General features: G+C 47.3%; 4 protein-coding genes across 4 annotated transcripts in view; 2 read left to right on the forward strand and 2 right to left on the reverse strand.

Annotated features, from left to right (window-relative positions):
- The window catches only part of LOC120998324 (aspartic and glutamic acid-rich protein-like), a 2,513,920-nt gene that overhangs the window by 974,917 nt on the left and 1,516,821 nt on the right, over positions 1–22,182 (forward strand). Inside the window, exon 12 of the mRNA XM_040428985.1 lies at positions 12,200–12,278. Coding sequence (XP_040284919.1) covers positions 12,200–12,278 — 79 coding nt within the window. The remainder of the gene's footprint in view (positions 1–12,199; positions 12,279–22,182) is intronic.
- LOC120998330 (zinc finger protein OZF-like) overlaps positions 1–22,182 on the forward strand; it is a 354,466-nt gene that overhangs the window by 321,333 nt on the left and 10,951 nt on the right. The window contains exons 4-5 of the mRNA XM_040428990.1: positions 12,029–12,120; positions 18,727–18,847. Coding sequence (XP_040284924.1) covers positions 12,029–12,120; positions 18,727–18,847 — 213 coding nt within the window. The remainder of the gene's footprint in view (positions 1–12,028; positions 12,121–18,726; positions 18,848–22,182) is intronic.
- Positions 1–22,182, reverse strand: part of LOC120998305 (gastrula zinc finger protein XlCGF26.1-like) — a 4,064,644-nt gene that overhangs the window by 67,954 nt on the left and 3,974,508 nt on the right. The gene's annotated exons all lie outside the window — the stretch shown is intronic.
- LOC120998312 (gastrula zinc finger protein XlCGF26.1-like) overlaps positions 1–22,182 on the reverse strand; it is a 422,105-nt gene that overhangs the window by 12,481 nt on the left and 387,442 nt on the right. The window lies entirely within an intron of this gene.

A 22,182-nucleotide genomic window follows, 5' to 3' on the forward strand; every position in this document is an offset into this window, starting at 1 on the left:
TCTCATGTCTGGACCATGCCCTACTCTTGCTTTCTATCTGCTGTGTCCAGACCACACCTGGACAGTGCTCTACTCCATTTTATCTGCTGTGTCCGTACCACACTTGGACCTTGCTCTGCTCCTCCTTTCTATCTGCTGTGTCCGGACCTCAATGCTTCTCTCTCCACGGAGCCTGTTGTATATATATGTGGATTTGACCACTCCTACACATGTGCTTTATAGGCTGGAAATGAGGCAACCCTAGAACTGACTTCTACACATGTACAAAGTATGCGGACCCAGCAGGGGATTCATTTTTGTGGCATGTGCCAGGCAACCAAAGCCAGACAGCACTTGGAATCACCCTGCTCTATGTGTGACCGTATGAGAAATATCTGCAGTATCTGCTCTACATGTGACCGTACCAGAAATATCTGCAGTATCCGCTCTACATGTGACCGTATGAGAAATATCTGGAGTATCTGCTCTACATGTGACCGTACCAGAAATATCTGCAGTATCCGCTCTACGTGTGACCGTACCAGAGATATCTAGAGTATCTGCTCTACATGTGACCGTATAAGAAATATCTAGAGTATCTGCTCTACATGTGACCGTACCAAAAATATCTGCAGTATCTGCTCTACGTGTGACCGTACCAGATATCTGCAGTATCTGCTCTACGTGTGACCGTACCAGAGATATCTGCAGTATCTGCTCTACGTGTGACCGTACCAGAAATATCTGCAGTATCCGCTCTACATGTGACCGTATGAGAAATATCTGGAGTATCTGCTCTACATGTGACCGTACCAGAAATATCTGCAGTATCCGCTCTACGTGTGACCGTACCAGAGATATCTAGAGTATCTGCTCTACATGTGACCGTATAAGAAATATCTAGAGTATCTGCTCTACATGTGACCGTACCAAAAATATCTGCAGTATCTGCTCTACGTGTGACCGTACCAGATATCTGCAGTATCTGCTCTACGTGTGACCGTACCAGAGATATCTGCAGTATCTGCTCTACGTGTGACCGTATGAGAAATATCTGGAGTATCTGCTCTACATGTGACCGTACCAGAAATATCTGCAGTATCCGCTCTACGTGTGACCGTACCAGAAATATCTGCAGTATCTGCTCTACGTGTGACCGTACCAGAAATATCTGCAGTATCCGCTCTACGTGTGACCGTACCAGAAATATCTGCAGTATCTGCTCTACGTGTGACCGTATAAGAAATATCTAGAGTATCTGCTCTACATGTGACCGTACCAAAAATATCTGCAGTATCTGCTCTACGTGTGACCGTACCAGATATCTGCAGTATCTGCTCTACGTGTGACTGTACCAGAGATATCTGCAGTATCTGCTCTACATGTGACCGTACCAGATATCTGCAGTATCTGCTCTACGTGTGACTGTACCAGAGATATCTGCAGTATCTGCTTTATGTGTGACCGTACCAGAAATATCTGCAGTGTCTGCTCTACATGTGACCGTACCAGAGATATCTGCAGTATCTGCTCTACATGTGACCGTACCAGAGATATCTGCAGTATCTGCTCTACGTGTGACCGTACCAGAGATATCTGCAGTATCTGCTTTATGTGTGACCGTACCAGAGATATCTGCAGTATCTGCTCTACGTGTGATTGTACCAGATATCTGCAGTATCTGCTCTACGTGTGATTGTACCAGATATATCTGCAGTATCTGCTCTATGTGTGACTGTACCAGAGATATCTGCAGTATCTGCTCTATGTGTGACTGTACCAGAGATATCTGCAGTGTCTGCTCTACGTGTGATTGTACCAGATATCTGCAGTATCTGCTCTACGTGTGATTGTACCAGATATCTGCAGTATCTGCTCTCGTGTGACTGTACCAGAGATATCTGCAGTATCTGCTCTACATGTGGCTGTACCAGAGATATCTGCAGTATCTGCTCTCGTGTGACTGTACCAGAGATATCTGCAGTATCTGCTCTACATGTGACCGTACCAGAGATATCTGCAGTATCTGCTCTCGTGTAACCGTACCAGAGATATCTGCAGTATCTGCTCTACGTGTGACTGTACCAGAGATATCTGCAGTATCTGCTCTACGTGTGACTGTACCAGAGATATCTGCAGTATCTGCTCTACGTGTGACCGTACCAGAGATATCTGCAGTATCTGCTCTCGTGTGACTGTACCAGAGATATCTGCAGTATCTGCTCTACGTGTGACCGTACCAGAGATATCTGCAGTATCTGCTCTACGTGTGACTGTACCAGAGATATCTGCAGTATCTGCTCTACATGTGGCTGTACCAGAGATATCTGCAGTATCTGCTCTCGTGTGACTGTACCAGAGATATCTGCAGTATCTGCTCTACATGTGACCGTACCAGAGATATCTGCAGTATCTGCTCTACGTGTGACTGTACCAGATATATCTGCAGTATCTGCTCTACATGTGGCTGTACCAGAGATATCTGCAGTATCTGCTCTACGTGTGACTGTACCAGATATATCTGCAGTATCTGCTCTACGTGTGACTGTACCAGAGATATCTGCAGTATCTGCTCTACGTGTGACTGTACCAGATATATCTGCAGTATCTGCTCTACATGTGGCTGTACCAGAGATATCTGCAGTATCTGCTCTCGTGTGACTGTACCAGAGATATCTGCAGTATCTGCTCTACATGTGACCGTACCAGAGATATCTGCAGTATCTGCTCTCGTGTGACTGTACCAGAGATATCTGCAGTATCTGCTCTCGTGTGACTGTACCAGAGATATCTGCAGTATCTGCTCTACATGTGACCGTACCAGAGATATCTGCAGCATCTGCTCTACGTGTGACTGTACCTGAAGTATCTGCAGTATCTGCTTTACGTGTGACTGTACCAGAGATATCTGCAGTATCTGCTCTACGTGTGACTGTACCAGAGATATCTGCAGTATCTGCTCTACGTGTGACTGTACCAGAGATATCTGCAGTATCTGCTCTACGTGTGACTGTACCAGAGATATCTGCAGTATCTGCTCTACGTGTGACCGTACCAGAGATATCTGCAGTATCTGCTCTACGTGTGACTGTACCAGAGATATCTGCAGTATCTGCTCTACGTGTGACTGTACCAGAGATATCTGCAGTATCTGCTCTACGTGTGACTGTACCAGAAATATCTGCAGGATCTGCTCTATGTGTGACTGTACTAGAGATATCTGCAGTATCTGCTTTACGTGTGACTGTACCAGTACCAGAGATATCTGCAGTATCTGCTCTACGTGTGACTGTACCAGAGATATCTGCAGTATCTGCTTTACGTGTGACTGTACCAGAGATATCTGCAGTATCTGCTCTACATGTGACCGTACCAGAAATATCTGCAGTATCCGCTCTACGTGTGACCGTACCAGAGATATCTAGAGTATCTGCTCTACATGTGACCGTATAAGAAATATCTAGAGTATCTGCTCTACATGTGACCGTACCAAAAATATCTGCAGTATCTGCTCTACGTGTGACCGTACCAGATATCTGCAGTATCTGCTCTACGTGTGACCGTACCAGAGATATCTGCAGTATCTGCTCTACGTGTGACCGTACCAGAAATATCTGCAGTATCCGCTCTACATGTGACCGTATGAGAAATATCTGGAGTATCTGCTCTACATGTGACCGTACCAGAAATATCTGCAGTATCCGCTCTACGTGTGACCGTACCAGAGATATCTAGAGTATCTGCTCTACATGTGACCGTATAAGAAATATCTAGAGTATCTGCTCTACATGTGACCGTACCAAAAATATCTGCAGTATCTGCTCTACGTGTGACCGTACCAGATATCTGCAGTATCTGCTCTACGTGTGACCGTACCAGAGATATCTGCAGTATCTGCTCTACGTGTGACCGTATGAGAAATATCTGGAGTATCTGCTCTACATGTGACCGTACCAGAAATATCTGCAGTATCCGCTCTACGTGTGACCGTACCAGAAATATCTGCAGTATCTGCTCTACGTGTGACCGTACCAGAAATATCTGCAGTATCCGCTCTACGTGTGACCGTACCAGAAATATCTGCAGTATCTGCTCTACGTGTGACCGTATAAGAAATATCTAGAGTATCTGCTCTACATGTGACCGTACCAAAAATATCTGCAGTATCTGCTCTACGTGTGACCGTACCAGATATCTGCAGTATCTGCTCTACGTGTGACTGTACCAGAGATATCTGCAGTATCTGCTCTACATGTGACCGTACCAGATATCTGCAGTATCTGCTCTACGTGTGACTGTACCAGAGATATCTGCAGTATCTGCTTTATGTGTGACCGTACCAGAAATATCTGCAGTGTCTGCTCTACATGTGACCGTACCAGAGATATCTGCAGTATCTGCTCTACATGTGACCGTACCAGAGATATCTGCAGTATCTGCTCTACGTGTGACCGTACCAGAGATATCTGCAGTATCTGCTTTATGTGTGACCGTACCAGAGATATCTGCAGTATCTGCTCTACGTGTGATTGTACCAGATATCTGCAGTATCTGCTCTACGTGTGATTGTACCAGATATATCTGCAGTATCTGCTCTATGTGTGACTGTACCAGAGATATCTGCAGTATCTGCTCTATGTGTGACTGTACCAGAGATATCTGCAGTGTCTGCTCTACGTGTGATTGTACCAGATATCTGCAGTATCTGCTCTACGTGTGATTGTACCAGATATCTGCAGTATCTGCTCTCGTGTGACTGTACCAGAGATATCTGCAGTATCTGCTCTACATGTGGCTGTACCAGAGATATCTGCAGTATCTGCTCTCGTGTGACTGTACCAGAGATATCTGCAGTATCTGCTCTACATGTGACCGTACCAGAGATATCTGCAGTATCTGCTCTCGTGTAACCGTACCAGAGATATCTGCAGTATCTGCTCTACGTGTGACTGTACCAGAGATATCTGCAGTATCTGCTCTACGTGTGACTGTACCAGAGATATCTGCAGTATCTGCTCTACGTGTGACCGTACCAGAGATATCTGCAGTATCTGCTCTCGTGTGACTGTACCAGAGATATCTGCAGTATCTGCTCTACGTGTGACCGTACCAGAGATATCTGCAGTATCTGCTCTACGTGTGACTGTACCAGATATATCTGCAGTATCTGCTCTACATGTGGCTGTACCAGAGATATCTGCAGTATCTGCTCTCGTGTGACTGTACCAGAGATATCTGCAGTATCTGCTCTACATGTGACCGTACCAGAGATATCTGCAGTATCCGCTCTACGTGTGACTGTACCAGATATATCTGCAGTATCTGCTCTACATGTGGCTGTACCAGAGATATCTGCAGTATCTGCTCTACGTGTGACTGTACCAGATATATCTGCAGTATCTGCTCTACGTGTGACTGTACCAGAGATATCTGCAGTATCTGCTCTACGTGTGACTGTACCAGATATATCTGCAGTATCTGCTCTACATGTGGCTGTACCAGAGATATCTGCAGTATCTGCTCTCGTGTGACTGTACCAGAGATATCTGCAGTATCTGCTCTACATGTGACCGTACCAGAGATATCTGCAGTATCTGCTCTCGTGTGACTGTACCAGAGATATCTGCAGTATCTGCTCTCGTGTGACTGTACCAGAGATATCTGCAGTATCTGCTCTACATGTGACCGTACCAGAGATATCTGCAGCATCTGCTCTACGTGTGACTGTACCTGAAGTATCTGCAGTATCTGCTTTACGTGTGACTGTACCAGAGATATCTGCAGTATCTGCTCTACGTGTGACTGTACCAGAGATATCTGCAGTATCTGCTCTACGTGTGACTGTACCAGAGATATCTGCAGTATCTGCTCTACGTGTGACTGTACCAGAAATATCTGCAGTATCCGCTCTACGTGTGACCGTACCAGAAATATCTGCAGTATCTGCTCTACGTGTGACCGTACCAGAAATATCTGCAGTATCCGCTCTACGTGTGACCGTACCAGAAATATCTGCAGTATCTGCTCTACGTGTGACCGTATAAGAAATATCTAGAGTATCTGCTCTACATGTGACCGTACCAAAAATATCTGCAGTATCTGCTCTACGTGTGACCGTACCAGATATCTGCAGTATCTGCTCTACGTGTGACTGTACCAGAGATATCTGCAGTATCTGCTCTACATGTGACCGTACCAGATATCTGCAGTATCTGCTCTACGTGTGACTGTACCAGAGATATCTGCAGTATCTGCTTTATGTGTGACCGTACCAGAAATATCTGCAGTGTCTGCTCTACATGTGACCGTACCAGAGATATCTGCAGTATCTGCTCTACATGTGACCGTACCAGAGATATCTGCAGTATCTGCTCTACGTGTGACCGTACCAGAGATATCTGCAGTATCTGCTTTATGTGTGACCGTACCAGAGATATCTGCAGTATCTGCTCTACGTGTGATTGTACCAGATATCTGCAGTATCTGCTCTACGTGTGATTGTACCAGATATATCTGCAGTATCTGCTCTATGTGTGACTGTACCAGAGATATCTGCAGTATCTGCTCTATGTGTGACTGTACCAGAGATATCTGCAGTGTCTGCTCTACGTGTGATTGTACCAGATATCTGCAGTATCTGCTCTACGTGTGATTGTACCAGATATCTGCAGTATCTGCTCTCGTGTGACTGTACCAGAGATATCTGCAGTATCTGCTCTACATGTGGCTGTACCAGAGATATCTGCAGTATCTGCTCTCGTGTGACTGTACCAGAGATATCTGCAGTATCTGCTCTACATGTGACCGTACCAGAGATATCTGCAGTATCTGCTCTCGTGTAACCGTACCAGAGATATCTGCAGTATCTGCTCTACGTGTGACTGTACCAGAGATATCTGCAGTATCTGCTCTACGTGTGACTGTACCAGAGATATCTGCAGTATCTGCTCTACGTGTGACCGTACCAGAGATATCTGCAGTATCTGCTCTCGTGTGACTGTACCAGAGATATCTGCAGTATCTGCTCTACGTGTGACCGTACCAGAGATATCTGCAGTATCTGCTCTACGTGTGACTGTACCAGATATATCTGCAGTATCTGCTCTACATGTGGCTGTACCAGAGATATCTGCAGTATCTGCTCTCGTGTGACTGTACCAGAGATATCTGCAGTATCTGCTCTACATGTGACCGTACCAGAGATATCTGCAGTATCCGCTCTACGTGTGACTGTACCAGATATATCTGCAGTATCTGCTCTACATGTGGCTGTACCAGAGATATCTGCAGTATCTGCTCTACGTGTGACTGTACCAGATATATCTGCAGTATCTGCTCTACGTGTGACTGTACCAGAGATATCTGCAGTATCTGCTCTACGTGTGACTGTACCAGATATATCTGCAGTATCTGCTCTACATGTGGCTGTACCAGAGATATCTGCAGTATCTGCTCTCGTGTGACTGTACCAGAGATATCTGCAGTATCTGCTCTACATGTGACCGTACCAGAGATATCTGCAGTATCTGCTCTCGTGTGACTGTACCAGAGATATCTGCAGTATCTGCTCTCGTGTGACTGTACCAGAGATATCTGCAGTATCTGCTCTACATGTGACCGTACCAGAGATATCTGCAGCATCTGCTCTACGTGTGACTGTACCTGAAGTATCTGCAGTATCTGCTTTACGTGTGACTGTACCAGAGATATCTGCAGTATCTGCTCTCGTGTGACTGTACCAGAGATATCTGCAGTATCTGCTCTACATGTGACCGTACCAGAGATATCTGCAGTATCTGCTCTCGTGTGACTGTACCAGAGATATCTGCAGTATCTGCTCTACATGTGACCGTACCAGAGATATCTGCAGCATCTGCTCTACGTGTGACTGTACCTGAAGTATCTGCAGTATCTGCTTTACGTGTGACTGTACCAGAGATATCTGCAGTATCTGCTCTACGTGTGACTGTACCAGAGATATCTGCAGTATCTGCTCTACGTGTGACTGTACCAGAGATATCTGCAGTATCTGCTCTACGTGTGACTGTACCAGAGATATCTGCAGTATCTGCTCTACGTGTGACCGTACCAGAGATATCTGCAGTATCTGCTCTACGTGTGACTGTACCAGAGATATCTGCAGTATCTGCTCTACGTGTGACTGTACCAGAGATATCTGCAGTATCTGCTCTACGTGTGACTGTACCAGAAATATCTGCAGGATCTGCTCTATGTGTGACTGTACTAGAGATATCTGCAGTATCTGCTTTACGTGTGACTGTACCAGTACCAGAGATATCTGCAGTATCTGCTCTACGTGTGACTGTACCAGAGATATCTGCAGTATCTGCTCTACGTGTGACTGTACCAGAGATATCTGCAGTATCTGCTCTACGTGTGACTGTACCAGAGATATCTGCAGTATCTGCTCTACGTGTGACTGTACCAGATATATCTGCAGTATCTGCTCTACGTGTGACTGTACCAGAGATATCTGCAGTATCTGCTTTACGTGTGACTGTACCAGAGATATCTGCAGTATCTGCTTTACGTGTGACTGTACCAGAGATATCTGCAGTATCTGCTCTACGTGTGACTGTACCAGAGATATCTGCAGTATCTGCTTTACGTGTGACTGTACCTGAAGTATCTGCAGTATCTGCCGGAGGCTTCTTCAGAGGTTCTAGCAGATGCTGCTGATGCAGTGATATTTAATCAGGTAAAATGTCTGCTCAGAACCAAATCTCGACAAACACCATTACTGTAAATGGGATCCGGCAGATGTCCAACGTATCCGGCAATTCTGGCGTTCTGCTCCTGAGCTGGAACCTGGCCGGACCCGATGGACTGTGCCTGCTGCGCTTTCATCCCCCCCCCCCCCCCCCCCCCCCCCCTCCTAATACACACCTCAGCTGCTGCAGAACCTCCTAATACACCTCAGCTGCTACAGAACCTCATGAATGACAAAAGAACTACAAGTCTCATCATCACCATATAGCTATTATTGAAAATTAGTGGGCAACATAGGTAGGGGTAAAAGTAGAGAAAAGTACAACTCCCAGCATGTGCAGGCTGTTATTACAGGGCATCATTCAGCATTACTGGGTGAGAGAAGTACAACCCCCAATATGTCTAAACTATCATGGGGCAGCAGTATACATTGCAGGGAGAGGGGTATAACAGGACAGAACTACAACTCCCAGTATTTCTAGGATGTTAGGAGTTACTCCCAGGACACCACTGACCTCTCCTCCAGGTCTGTCACCGCTTCCTCTGCACTGGTCACGTGACGATGACATCACCAAAGGTCCTTCTCCACCTCCTAGTATACCCTCCTCTCACAGGCGGCTATATCAGTTAGGAGGCGGGGCCTATCCGGAGGGGGGGGCACTCTGCAGCCGTTGAAGGACGCCACTGGCTCCGCCTACTCAAATTGCATGATGTTGACCTCATCGCAGGTGTTTCACAGGAGCTCCGCCCCTTCCTACACTGATCACATGACAGAGATGTCATGGCAGGTCCTTTACCTCCTCTTCTCCCTTGTCCTGCTGAGCTCCGCCCCCTGCACTGATCACATGACAGTGACGTCACCACAGGTCCTTCAGCTGTTCTGCAGTGATGATGGAGGATCCTGGGCTGCTGAGCTCCCCCGGTAGGATGCTGCGTGTGGAGACTGGGATTATCCCCCCCCCCCCTGATGGGGGTTATACTCTCCTGTGATGGGGGTTATACTCTCCTGTGATGGGGGTTATACCCTCCTGTGATGGGGGTTATACTCTCTCCTGTGATGGGGGTTATACTCTCTCCTGTGATGGGGGTTATACTCTCTCCTGTGATGGGGGTTATACTCTCTCCTGTGATGGGGGTTATACTCTCTCCTGTGATGGGGGTTATACTCTCCTGTGATGGGGGTTATACTCTCCTGTGATGGGGGTTATACTCTCCTGTGATGGGGGTTATACTCTCCTGTGATGGGGGTTATACTCTCTCCTGTGATGGGGGTTATACTCTCTCCTGTGATGGGGGTTATACTCTCCTGTGATGGGGGTTATACTCTCCTGTGATGGGGGTTATACTCTCCTGTGATGGGGGTTATACTCTCTCCTGTGATGGGGGCTATACTCTCCTGTGATGGGGGTTATACTCTCCTGTGATGGGGGTTATACTCTCTCCTGTGATGGGGGTTATACTCTCTCCTGTGATGGGGGTTATACTCTCTCCTGTGATGGGGGTTATGCCTTGAACACGGCATTGTTAGGGTTAATTATTATTATATTAGTAATTGTTAGCAGAGCCCCTGGAGTTTACCCTTTACCTGCTGCCTTATCCCGAATCATGGGACCCTGTGACATCAGAAGGTCCGCTCCTTACTGCTGAGGACAGTCATTGGCTGCAGCGGTGTCATGCCTCGAGCAATCTTGAGGCCACCACCAGCAACAGACGGCTTCCCCCCATCTCAGCACGAGGAAGCAGTTAGGCCGAGCTCAGCGCTCCTGGGGGCGGCCTCCTCAGCTAGTGTGGTCACAATTCACCACAGGATCTGAGGGGTTAAATGTCTGCAGTCGGCATTCTCACTTATCGCAGACATTAGCCCAGGTGTCTGCTGTTTAAAACATCAGAAACCCAGCAGCCATGGCGCCTGCTGCACTTGTGAGAGGGTGCCATACTTAATGACCCGATTTCCATTGTACCAATTCTTTCAAACAAAACGGTGCCATCAGTTAGTGTATTATTGTTTGACCAAATTCCTGGACGACCTCATCGCGGAGGATCTCTCGGGATACGTTGTTACCAATTTATACTGCACAATGGCCGCCAAGTTAGTACTGAGCTATGTCTCTTCTACTCGGAGACAGTCCCAACATGTAGCCACTACACATATAGAGACATCATACGCACTCACAGACAAGGGTCACAGAAGGACAATACCTGGAACTAGGACAGGAACGGTGAGAACAAAGGTCTTACCGGCTTTTATTTGTGGCTCCCGGTTCCCCGGTATCAGTGTTCCTTGTTGATCATTAGGGATGAGCGAATCGTCTTCGGATGAAACATTTAAAGTCGATTCACATAAAACTTCATTTGAATACTGTACGGAGCGAGCGCTCTATACGGTATTAGAATGTACCTCGGAACCGAAACCGAGTTCGTGAAATGGTTTTTTACAGTAGAAATTAATTTATGAAGTTATTATGCAAAGTCTCGGGAGACTTCATGAATTAATCATTTCGGCTCATCGGAGCCAATACATTCTAACACTGTATAGAGCGCTCGCTCCGTACAGTATTCAAACAAAGTTTTATGCGAATCGACTTCGGATGTTTTATCACTCATCCCTATTGATCATTCCTGTGGATAATCCCGGACGAGCCCCCAAATATTGTGATCAAGTTTCCTTTATTTTCTATGAAGACCTCTGGGACTCGCCTCTTACAATCTGCAATTATTATGCGTCTTACACCTGCTGAAAAAGGATTCACCTGAGGAATGAATGAAAGCAGAGTCTATGGATGGAACAGGGATTTCTATGTGGGGTGACTGGATTATCTTGGGGTCTTGCAGAAAGTTGTTGTGGAGCAGAACATTGTTATTTAGACCCCGATCACTAAACCTAGAAGTGAAGGAGCTGAGAGAAGAGTCTGATCTATAGACAGATCTACAGGAGGCCATGTATTCAGTAACTGTGTTCTTGTGTTTCCACAGATGGATCCAGGAGGAGAAATCCCCCCGAGAGATGTCCCCGTCCTCTGTATTCCCAGGACTGTCCAGAGGAGAAGCTCCCAGAGAACCATCAGGTAGATGGAGCTGAAGTCTCCCCAGAATCTGACCAGAAAGGGATTGAACCAAAGACCATTTTACATTTCTCTTCTTCAGGATGAGAATCTGATGGATATTAAGGTTGAGGTTAAAGATGAAGCAGAAGAGGAGACGGATTTATGGGGCGATCAGCAGGGTAAGGAGGGGGGCTGTCATGGGTCACCTGGATACTACTCCCATCATCTCATCATCACATGTAATATTCTCTCCTGTCCCTGTGTGTTTCCTACAGATGGACTCATAGAAAGAAATCCCCCTGAGAGATGTCCCCGTCCTCTGTATTCCCAGGACTGTCCAGAGGAGAAGCTCCCAGAGAACCATCAGGTAGATGGAGCTGAAGTCTCCCCAGAATCTGACCAGAAAGGGATTGAACCAAAGATCATTTTACATTTCTCTTCTTTAGGATGAAAATCTGATGGATATTAAGGTTGAGGTTAAAGATGAAGCAGAAGAGGAGACGGATTTATGGGGCGATAAGCAGGGTAAGGAGGATGGGGGGGCTGTCATGGGTCACCTAGATACTACTCCCATCATCTCATCATCACATGTAATAATCTCTCCTGTCCCTGTGTTTCCTACAGATGGACTCCTAGAAAGAAATCCCCCCGAGAGATGTCCCCGTCCTCTGTATTCCCAGGACTGTCCAGAGGAGAAGCTCCCAGAGATCCATCAGGTAGATGGAGCTGAAGTCTCCACAGAATCTGACCAGAAAGAGATTAAACCAAAGACCATTTTACATTTCCCTCTTCCCCCTCCAGGACGGCTCCTGACCATGAGATGATCCTCCACCCACCAGGCAGGGACAGTGAGGGTAAAGCAGCTTCTCCTCTGTGTCTTCCTGTCCTTCCAGGTGGGGAGAGGACATCATCTTCACATGGCAGCAGGTGTGGACATTCAGACTTACCTTGGGCTCTTAGGTTTGTGTAATGGAGCCTGCAGCAGACCTTTCTTCCTTGCTCCAGTGGAGGTGAGGAGCCTCTCTGAGGCACAGCGGTGACTGGACACTCATGGAGTCCCTCCAGTCTTCTCCACCGCTGCCTGAGATTCTCTGCTCCGGGGGTGACATCAGCAGGGTCTGGAGGCTTGGCGCCCACTCGATGCCCCTTCTGATGTTGGTGAGGCTGTGATCGGCTGGAGATTCTGGCTCCAGTGTGAAGGTGACAGACGCTCTCAGACAGTGATGGGAGGGTTATTTCTACCTGGACTCTGGGCTGTGGACATCCGGTTTGCTGTGATGTGTGGAGCCTGGTGTAAGTGGCCGGCAGTGAGAGTGGTGTATGTGCAGCGCTGGGGTGTACAGAGGACTCCTGGATTAATGAGCCATTTTTTGCAGGTTCCTTTCCTTCTCTCTGGTGATTGATTAGTGATAAGGATGCGTCCAGGAAGTCTCAGTCAGCGCAGGAGCTGCGTTCTCCTAAATGCCGGCTCTGTTCTGGTAAAATGCTAAAAACGTGCAGAGGACATTGTCTCAGAGGAAAGTCCTTTATAAGATGAAGTAACGGACCTAGTCCACCCGGAAGCTCACTATGCTGAGGTGGAAGTTTCCTCATCTACACCGACTCCTTCCACAGAGAACGAAGAATATTCAAAATAACCGTGGAGCCCCAGCTATGGGTCCTCAACACAGTGAAAGCTAGATATCCCTCAAAGGAAGGAAAACCAAGCAAAGGGTTGTCCCCATTACATAGTTCACCAGATCCACCATATTAAGTGGCCCCTATGTCAAGATCCCGCTCTTTTACAAGCTTTAAGGATATGACAAGAGAAGACCTAAGCCGGTTATCCATCCACAGACAGCTGTTTCGGGTTGTTGCTCCTCATCAGTGTGGAGTAGGATTCTGGCTAACCAGGAGCAATGCCTTGGAGACTACTCAAACAAAACAATAGCTGATCTTAAGGAGACCAGCTACAGAAAACACTGTGGAGCCTCATTTAAGAGTCTCAACACAGCAATCCAAAATGCAAAGCTCCCTGGGAAAGAGTAATATGCAAAATAACTGTGGAGCCCCAGTTATGGGTCTTCAACACAGAGAAAGAAGAGACACTGATATCTCCTCCTCATATTCTTCCTCTGCGTCAGATAATGATTTTTAGATTTCCCTCTATAACTGATAAATTATCTGATGACAACTCTAAATGTAAAAAGATGTTCGTTGTACGTGTGACTATGGATACTCAGGATGTGGAAGTTCAGAGGACCACGCATGACGAAATGTTCATTGGTCTCGAGGAAAAGACCAGGGCATAAAAGTGTATACTCCTGCCGTGAATGGAGAGCACCACATAGGGAGGTTTCTGCTCCTAATACTATGAGACATAGACTTCTGTTTGATGAAGAACGTTGTCTTGAAGTTGATGTGTCTTTAGTGAAATTTTCCAGGAACAGTTCTTGCTCTTTGAGTTCCTCCAAAGCCCCCGTAGATAAAAGGGTAGATTTCTCTCTAGGAAGGACACTAGATGCTGCATCCGCTTTACTGAAGCCTGACTTATCAGTAGAGATGTCCCAAACTATTCGCCGCCGAACAGTTCCCGGCGAACATATGCGATGTTCGGTCCGCCCCCTATACGTCATCATTGAGCAAACTTTGACCCTGTACCTCACAGTCAGCAGACACATTCCAGCCAATCAGCAGCAGACCCTCCCTCCCAGACCCTCCCACCTCCTATCAGAAAGCAAGGACAGCATCCATCTTAGATTCATTCGGAAGCTGCAGTGTTAGTGAGAGCAGGGACAGTGCGGCTGCTGCTGATTAAATAGGGAAATCGTTAGGTAGGCCAGTGTTCTGTGTCCACTCCAGTCCTCAAAGACTCATCTGATCTGCTGTAAGGACAGCGTCCTGACGGCACCCCAAAAAGCCCTTTTTAATGCTGGTACATCGGTCTGCTTTTATTTTTTTATATATATATTTATTGCAGTTGCCTGCCCGTGTGTGAGAGGCCACAGGCCCACAGACTTTACTGTGTGCACACCACTCATATAGGGTGGCACAGTACCCTGCAGATAAAAAAGTCATTACATTTTTTCTCTGTAATATAATTGCAGTTGCCTGCCAGTGTGTGTCAGGCCCACTGACTGTACTGTGCCCACTGCCCACCACTCATATTGGGTGGCACAGTACCTTGCACGCATAGTACCACAAATCAAAAAAAAAATGACAGGCAGAGGCAGGCCACCCCGCAGGGGCCGTCGTGGTGCTGTGATTTCCTTTGGCCCTAGAATAATGCCCAGTGTTCAGATGCCACGTACCCTGAACTCGAAAAGTTCTGAGGACATAGTTGACTGGCTAACATAGGACACCCAATCTTCTACAGCTTCCGCTCGGAACCTTGATGCACCATCCTCCTCCATCTCAGCTTCGGGCACCTCTCAAGTTACCACTCGCCCGCCCGCCGCCACCACCAACACTAGCACCACAGCCGCTTCACTTGATCCCTCAGAGGAGTTATTTACACATCAGTGAGGACAAGGAACGGGACATGGCTAGCTTGGTATCCAACCTTGTGCAAATGGGGAGTTTGCGGTGCGTTAAACGGGGAGTTTGGTCTGTCATAGTTTGGTCTGTCACTGTGAAGCGGGCGTAACCCTTACACTACCTGATCGATACATCATACCTGATGTTTTACAGCACGTTATTCCAAACAATTTAGGTATGTTAGGTGATTTATGCCCTTTATGGATTAAAACCAGACTCTGCGTCAACTACGTAATTTTCCATGGGAGTTTTGCCATGGATCCCCCTCCGGCATGCCACAGTCCAGGTGTTAGTCTCCTTGAAACAACTTTTCCATCACTATTGTGGCCAGAAAGAGTCCCTGTGGGTTTTAAAATTTGCCTATTAAAGTCTATGGCAGTTCGCGCGTTCGCGAACGGAAAATTTTATGTTTGCGACATCTCTACTTATCAGCTCTGTCCGTAGTCAGGTTTATGGAGTCACTGTTATAAGATAATGCTCCTATGAATATACACTCACCTAAAGAATTATTAGTGCCCCCATACTAATACGATGTTGGACCCCTTTTGCCTTCAGAACTGCCTTAATTCTACGTGGCATTGATTCCACAAGGTGCTGATAGCATTCTTTAGAAATGTTGGCCCATATTGATAGGATAGCATCTTGCAGTTGATGGAGATTTGAGGGATGCACATCCAGGGCACGAAGCTCCCGTTCCACCACATCCCAAAGATGCTCTATTGGGTTGAGATCTGGTGACTGTGGGGCCATTTTAGTACAGTGAACTCATTGTCATGTTCAAGAAACCAATGTGAAATGATTCGAGCTTTGTGACATGGTGCATTATCCTGCTGGAAGTAGCCATCAGAGGATGGATACATGTTCTCATTCTGTTTACGCCAAATTCGGACTCTACCATTTGAATGTCTCAACAGAAATCGAGACTCATCAGACCAGGCAACATTTTTCCAGTCTTCAACAGTCCAATTTTGGTGAGCTCGTGCAAATTGTAGCCTCTTTTTCCTATTTGTAGTGGAGATGAGTGGTACCTGGTGGGGTCTTCTGCTGTTGTAGCCCATCCGCCTCAAGGTTGTGCGTGTTGTGGCTTCACAAATGCTTTGCTGCAGACCTCGGTTGTAACGAGTGGTTATTTCAGTCAACGTTGCTCTTCTATCAGATTGAATCAGTCGGCCCATTCTCCTCTGACCTCTAGCATCCACAAGGCATTTTCGCCCACAGGACGGCCGCATACTGGATGTTTTTCCCTTTTCACACCATTCTTTGTAAACCCTAGAAATGGTTGTGCGTGAAAATCCCAGTAACTGAGCAGATTGTGAAATACTCAGACCGGCCCGTCTGGCACCAACAACCATGCCACGCTCAAAATGGCTTAAATCACCTTTCTTTCCCATTCTGACATTCAGTTTGGAGTTCAGGAGATTGTCTTGACCAGGAGCCCCCCCTAAATGCATTGAAGCAACTGCCATGTGATTGGTTGACTAGATAATTGCATTAATGAGAAATAGAACAGGTGTTCCTAATAATTCTTTAGGTGAGTGTATATTGGCTCTTTTCCTTCCGTTACTATAAGCCGTTGACATCCTTTCTGAAAGCGCGGCAGCCTCTGTAAGGCTCACAGCCAGGACCACGGCTTTATAGCTTACAGGGGTGTGACCTCTACAATGACATTGTCTAACGCCCCATTTCAGAGAGAGTTATTGTTTGAAAAGGACTAGAAAATACATCTGCTATAACATCCAGCCTCTAGCCATGCAGTCTACCATTACCACAGGTGTATAACATCCAGCCTCTAGCCATGCAGTCTACCATTACCACAGGTGTATAACATCCAGCCTCTAGCCATGCAGTCTACTATTACCACAGTGTGTAACATCCAGCCTCTAGCCATGCAGTCTACCATTACCACAGTGTATAACATCCAGCCTCTAGCCATGCAGTCTACCATTACCACAGGTGTATAACATCCAGCCTCTAGCCATGCAGTCTACCATTACCACGGTGTATAACATCCAGCCTCTAGCCATGCAGTCTACCATTACCACAGGTGTATAACATCCAGCCTCTAGCCATGCAGTCTACCATTACCACAGGTGTATAACATCCAGCCTCTAGCCATGCAGTCTACCATTACCACAGAGTATAACATCCAGCCTCTAGCCATGCAGTCTACCATTACCACAGTGTATAACATCCAGCCTCTAGCCATGCAGTCTGCCATTACCACAGGTGTATAACATCCAGCCTCTAGCCATGCAGTCTACCATTACCACAGAGTATAACATCCAGCCTCTAGCCATGCAGTCTACCATTACCACAGTGTATAACATCCAGCCTCTAGCCATGCAGTCTGCCATTACCACAGGTGTATAACATCCAGCCTCTAGCCATGCAGTCTGCCATTACCACAGAGTATAACATCCAGCCTCTAGCCATGCAGTCTACCATTACCACAGGTGTATAACATCCAGCCTCTAGCCATGCAGTCTGCCATTACCACAGGTGTATAACATCCAGCCTCTAGCCATGCAGTCTACCATTACCACAGAGTATAACATCCAGCCTCTAGCCATGCAGTCTACCATTACCACAGTGTATAACATCCAGCCTCTAGCCATGCAGTCTGCCATTACCACAGGTGTATAACATCCAGCCTCTAGCCATGCAGTCTGCCATTACCACAGAGTATAACATCCAGCCTCTAGCCATGCAGTCTGCCATTACCATTAAGTCTTACTGATACCACGACGGGACCACATGACTTCCCAACCCTAATATATATATATATATAATGTATATATACAGAAATATAATGGCGCATATGGAAATATTCAACTGAGCAAACCTCTGAATGTGAATAGGGTGTCTACTTGCTGCAAGTTCCCTTTAGAGTCTGTCAGGTTCAGAAGACACGGATGAGAAGATGGAGGAGGAACCTTTTTCTCTTCTAGTCCCTCCCTAGTGGGAGGAGGATCATCTCATGGTCAGGTGTCGTCATGGAGGTTTCATTAAAAAATAATTTCCAGTAACAATAATTCATGTATTTTTTTTCTTCTTTAGGATGAAAATCTGATGGATATTAAGGCTGAGGTTAAAGATGAAGAAGAAGAGGAGTCAGATTTATGGGGCGATCAGCAGGGTAAGGAGGGGGCTGTCATGGGTCACCTGGATACTACTCCCATCATCTCATCATCACATGTAATAATCTCTCCTGTCCCTGTGTGTTTCCTACAGATGGACTCATAGAAGGAAATCCCCCCGAGAGATGTCCCCGTCCTCTGTATTCCCAGGACTGTCCAGAGGAGAAGCTCCCAGAGAACCATCAGGTAGATGGAACTGAGCCCTATACACATCTATATAGGGGGGTCCTGCAGTCAGAGGGGTCATAGATGGTGGGGATCTCTTATGTGGATCTGTTAGATTTCCCACCTGTCTGCTGTATTGTCCTGAATTGTTACAGATGACAAATCAGGGGGAAGATCTGACTGATATTAAAGTGGAGGATGAAGAAGAGCGGATGATGGGAGATCCCCCGTGTAAGAGTGAGGTGGAGGAGGACATTCCAGTCCATGTGACCACAGGTATGGAATCATGAATGGAGGAAGGGAATTGGGAGGTTTCTTATGGTGAGGCTCCACCTTAGAGCTGCAGTAAAGGAGCACTCCGGGCAGTGACCCCTGTGTTATGTGCAGGAGCAGAGGGAGCTGTGACTGCACATAGACATCCTCTCCAGGATCTTCTCTCTGTCCCCATGGTCCAGGCTGGACACTTGGCTTAGTATCATGTTTTGGGGCGCACTGGCTGCGTTGAACGGCTGCTCTAATGGTCGGTCTGAGAAAACTCAGTTTATCCACTAAAACGGGTTATCTAAGACGGTATATCGTTATGGTGATCATACTTGCCTGGTCCCTGCTGCTGGGGTCGGTCTCTGATGCTCCCAGGCCGGTTCTGCCTTGGGACACAATATTCCCAATAAGGAGGACCGGGATGTTAATAAAGGAGATGGTGAACTTATGGAGTTCCTGCGGTGAGAATCTAATGGAGAGCAGTCCAGGCTGAGGAGATAGAGTTACCTAGATTGAGGGAACAGCAGACAGAAATAATTGTGGTGGACATTACATCAGAAGAAGTATTAAGGGCTGTTAGAGCAGCTCCTCGATCTGGGGCTTCAGGCCAGGTGGGCTCCCATATGATTTTTTTATCAGAAATATGGCGACATTTTACCTCCAGTCTTGACAGATGTGTTGTAAGCTCGGGATCTCTCCCTAGTTTCATGATGGAGGCCGTTGATTTTACAAACTGGGAAAGATGAACATAGGCTTGTCATCCAATATCTTTATTGAGTTCGGTGAACAGTCTTGTAGACGCCTGAATTTAGGAAACTTTGAGGAAATTGAATCCACCCTTTATCTCCAGCTGATAAAATAGTGTTTGCTCCTCTGTGTTTATTCTCTGCACTTGTATAGCGCAGACATATTCCGCAGCGCTGTACAGACATTAGCATCAAGCTGTCGTTTCCTGACCCTCAAGGCTTACAGAAGATGTTCCTGCCAGTGGTTCATGGTAGAGGACGTTTTGGCTCTCTCCCAGTCTGTACTTGGTATGGCATCAGTCCGCTCCCCTTCTCCCACTGGACATGGCTGCCACCTTGCTCACCTGCTCCAGGGTCTCTCAGTCCAGACACTCCAGTGTTCCTCTATCTCTCCGAGGTGGACACAGCCATCAAATGCTCGTTGACCTCCTTCTATGCAGGCTATGGGCTGCTTCCTCCTGGTAATGCCCCTCTTAGGGTGTGCTCGCTACCACATGCACATTGATCTACCCCAGCCTATGGCTGACTACCCTGGGGTATTTAAGGCACCTACCCCGCTGGGAGGGTGCCTGAGACATGGGTATTAGTACTCTAGGTTGCTGGGAGAATGTAAGAGACATCTTGTGTCAGGTAACGTCTCATCCTATCTTCAGAGGATTGAAGTTTCCCACCAGAACCCTTGGCGCACTGTCCTATCACAGCTCTGATGTTACCCATGGAGCTATGTAGTTTCAACGTTGGACTGGAGATGTGGAATCCCAGGGTTGTTTATACTTTCCTTTGTGAAGATGGCCAGTTCTTGGTGACGTCTTCGACAATGTCCCCAGTAAAAAGAAAGGATTTCCATCAGATTCTCATTACTAACTTAAAGGGCATCTGTCAGCAGATCTGTCCCTCTGACACCGGCTGACGTCTTCCATGTGCTCCTGGCAGCTGAAGGCATCTGTGTGGGTCCCATGTTCATATGTGTCCGCATATATGCAAATAAGCCTCAAGGAGCAATGGGGGTGTTGCCGTTACTCCTAGAGACTCTTCTCTCTCTGTAACAGCCCCGCCCTCTGCACTTTGATTGACGGGTCTAAGTGTGATGATGTTTACACTGCCTGGTCCTATCAATCAAAGTGGAGAGGGCGTGGCAGTTGTAGAGAGAGCATAGCCTCTAATGTGTAATGGCAACGCCCCCGTTGCTCCTAGAGGCTCATTTGCATATATGTGGACACATATAAACATGGGACCAACACACATGCCTTCAGCTGCACATGTAACAGGTCAGCCAGTGTCATAGGGACAGATCCGCTACCCTTTAAGAGAGGCTAAAGGGGTTTTCTGGGATTTAACTATTGATGACCTGTTCTCGGGATAGGTCATCAATATTAAAATCCCAGAAAACCCCTTTAATTTCAGAACCCAAGATGCAGCTGCCTGGAAGAAAAGATAAACGAAGGATCAGATAACGGCTAGTCCGAAGTACAAAGGGATTCATCCTTAATCTGACAAGTTTACCTGTCAGGCACAATGACCCCCTCTTCCTGTAGGAGGCAGACAACGCTTTGTGTTTGTTCTTTTCAAGCCTGAAGACCAGTCTTTTCCCCCATAAGTCATCAGTGCCATCCAGTCTGGTTGTAGATCTCATCTAGGGCTGCAGTAAACCATTATTTTAGAAATGGAGCATTCTATCGATTTATTTTTTACAATGAATCGAGTAATCTAATAAGAAAAAATTAATTAATAGACTGTTTTCCTTTATAAAACCTCATCAGTCCCCAACACCCTATGTTCCCCACTGTGCGATCATCCCATGTACATCAGTTCCCCCTAGTGCCATCAGCTCCGTTCCCCCCCTGTGACATCAGCTGTACTATCCCCCAGTGCCGTCAGCTCTCCCCCAATTGTGCCATCAGCTCCTTCCCGTGCCATCAGATCCGTTCCCCCAGTGCCATCAACTCTCCCCCCCCATTGTGCCATCATCTGTCCCCCCTTGTGCCATCAACTCTCCCCTTTGTGCCATCAGCTTTACTCCCCCAGTGCCATCAGCTTTACTCCCCCAGTGCCATCAGCTTTACTCCCCCAGTGCCATCAGCTTTACTCCCCCAGTGCCATCAGCTTTACTCCCCCAGTGCCATCAGCTTTACTCCCCCAGTGCCATCATCTCTCCCCCCCCCCTTGTGCCATCATCTCCCCCCCTTGTGCCATCAGCTCCCCCCCTTGTGCCATCATCTCTCCCCCCCCTTGTGCCATCATCTCTCCCCCCCTTTTGCCATCATCTCTCCCCCCCTTTTGCCATCATCTCTCCCCCCCTTGTGCCATCATCTCTCCCCCCCTTGTGCCATCATCTCTCCCCCCCTTGTGCCATCATCTCTCCCCCCCCCCTTGTGCCATCATCTCTCTTCCCCTTGTGCCATCATCTCTCTTCCCCTTGTGCCATCATCTCTCCCCCCCTTGTGCCATCATCTCTCCCCCCTTGTGCCATAGTCTCTGCTGCCATGCTCCTCCTGACAACCGGATTGCACAGTGTCATTGGTTGCTATGACGCTGTGCACTCCTGGGGTCCCGGCCTCAGTCGCGCCCCCACCCCCTCGGTTTCACTAACTTACCTTTCCAGCA

The sequence above is a fragment of the Bufo bufo genome, chromosome 4 (assembly GCF_905171765.1).
Source record: "Bufo bufo chromosome 4, aBufBuf1.1, whole genome shotgun sequence".
In the NCBI taxonomy this organism is placed as follows: Eukaryota; Metazoa; Chordata; class Amphibia; order Anura; family Bufonidae; genus Bufo; species Bufo bufo.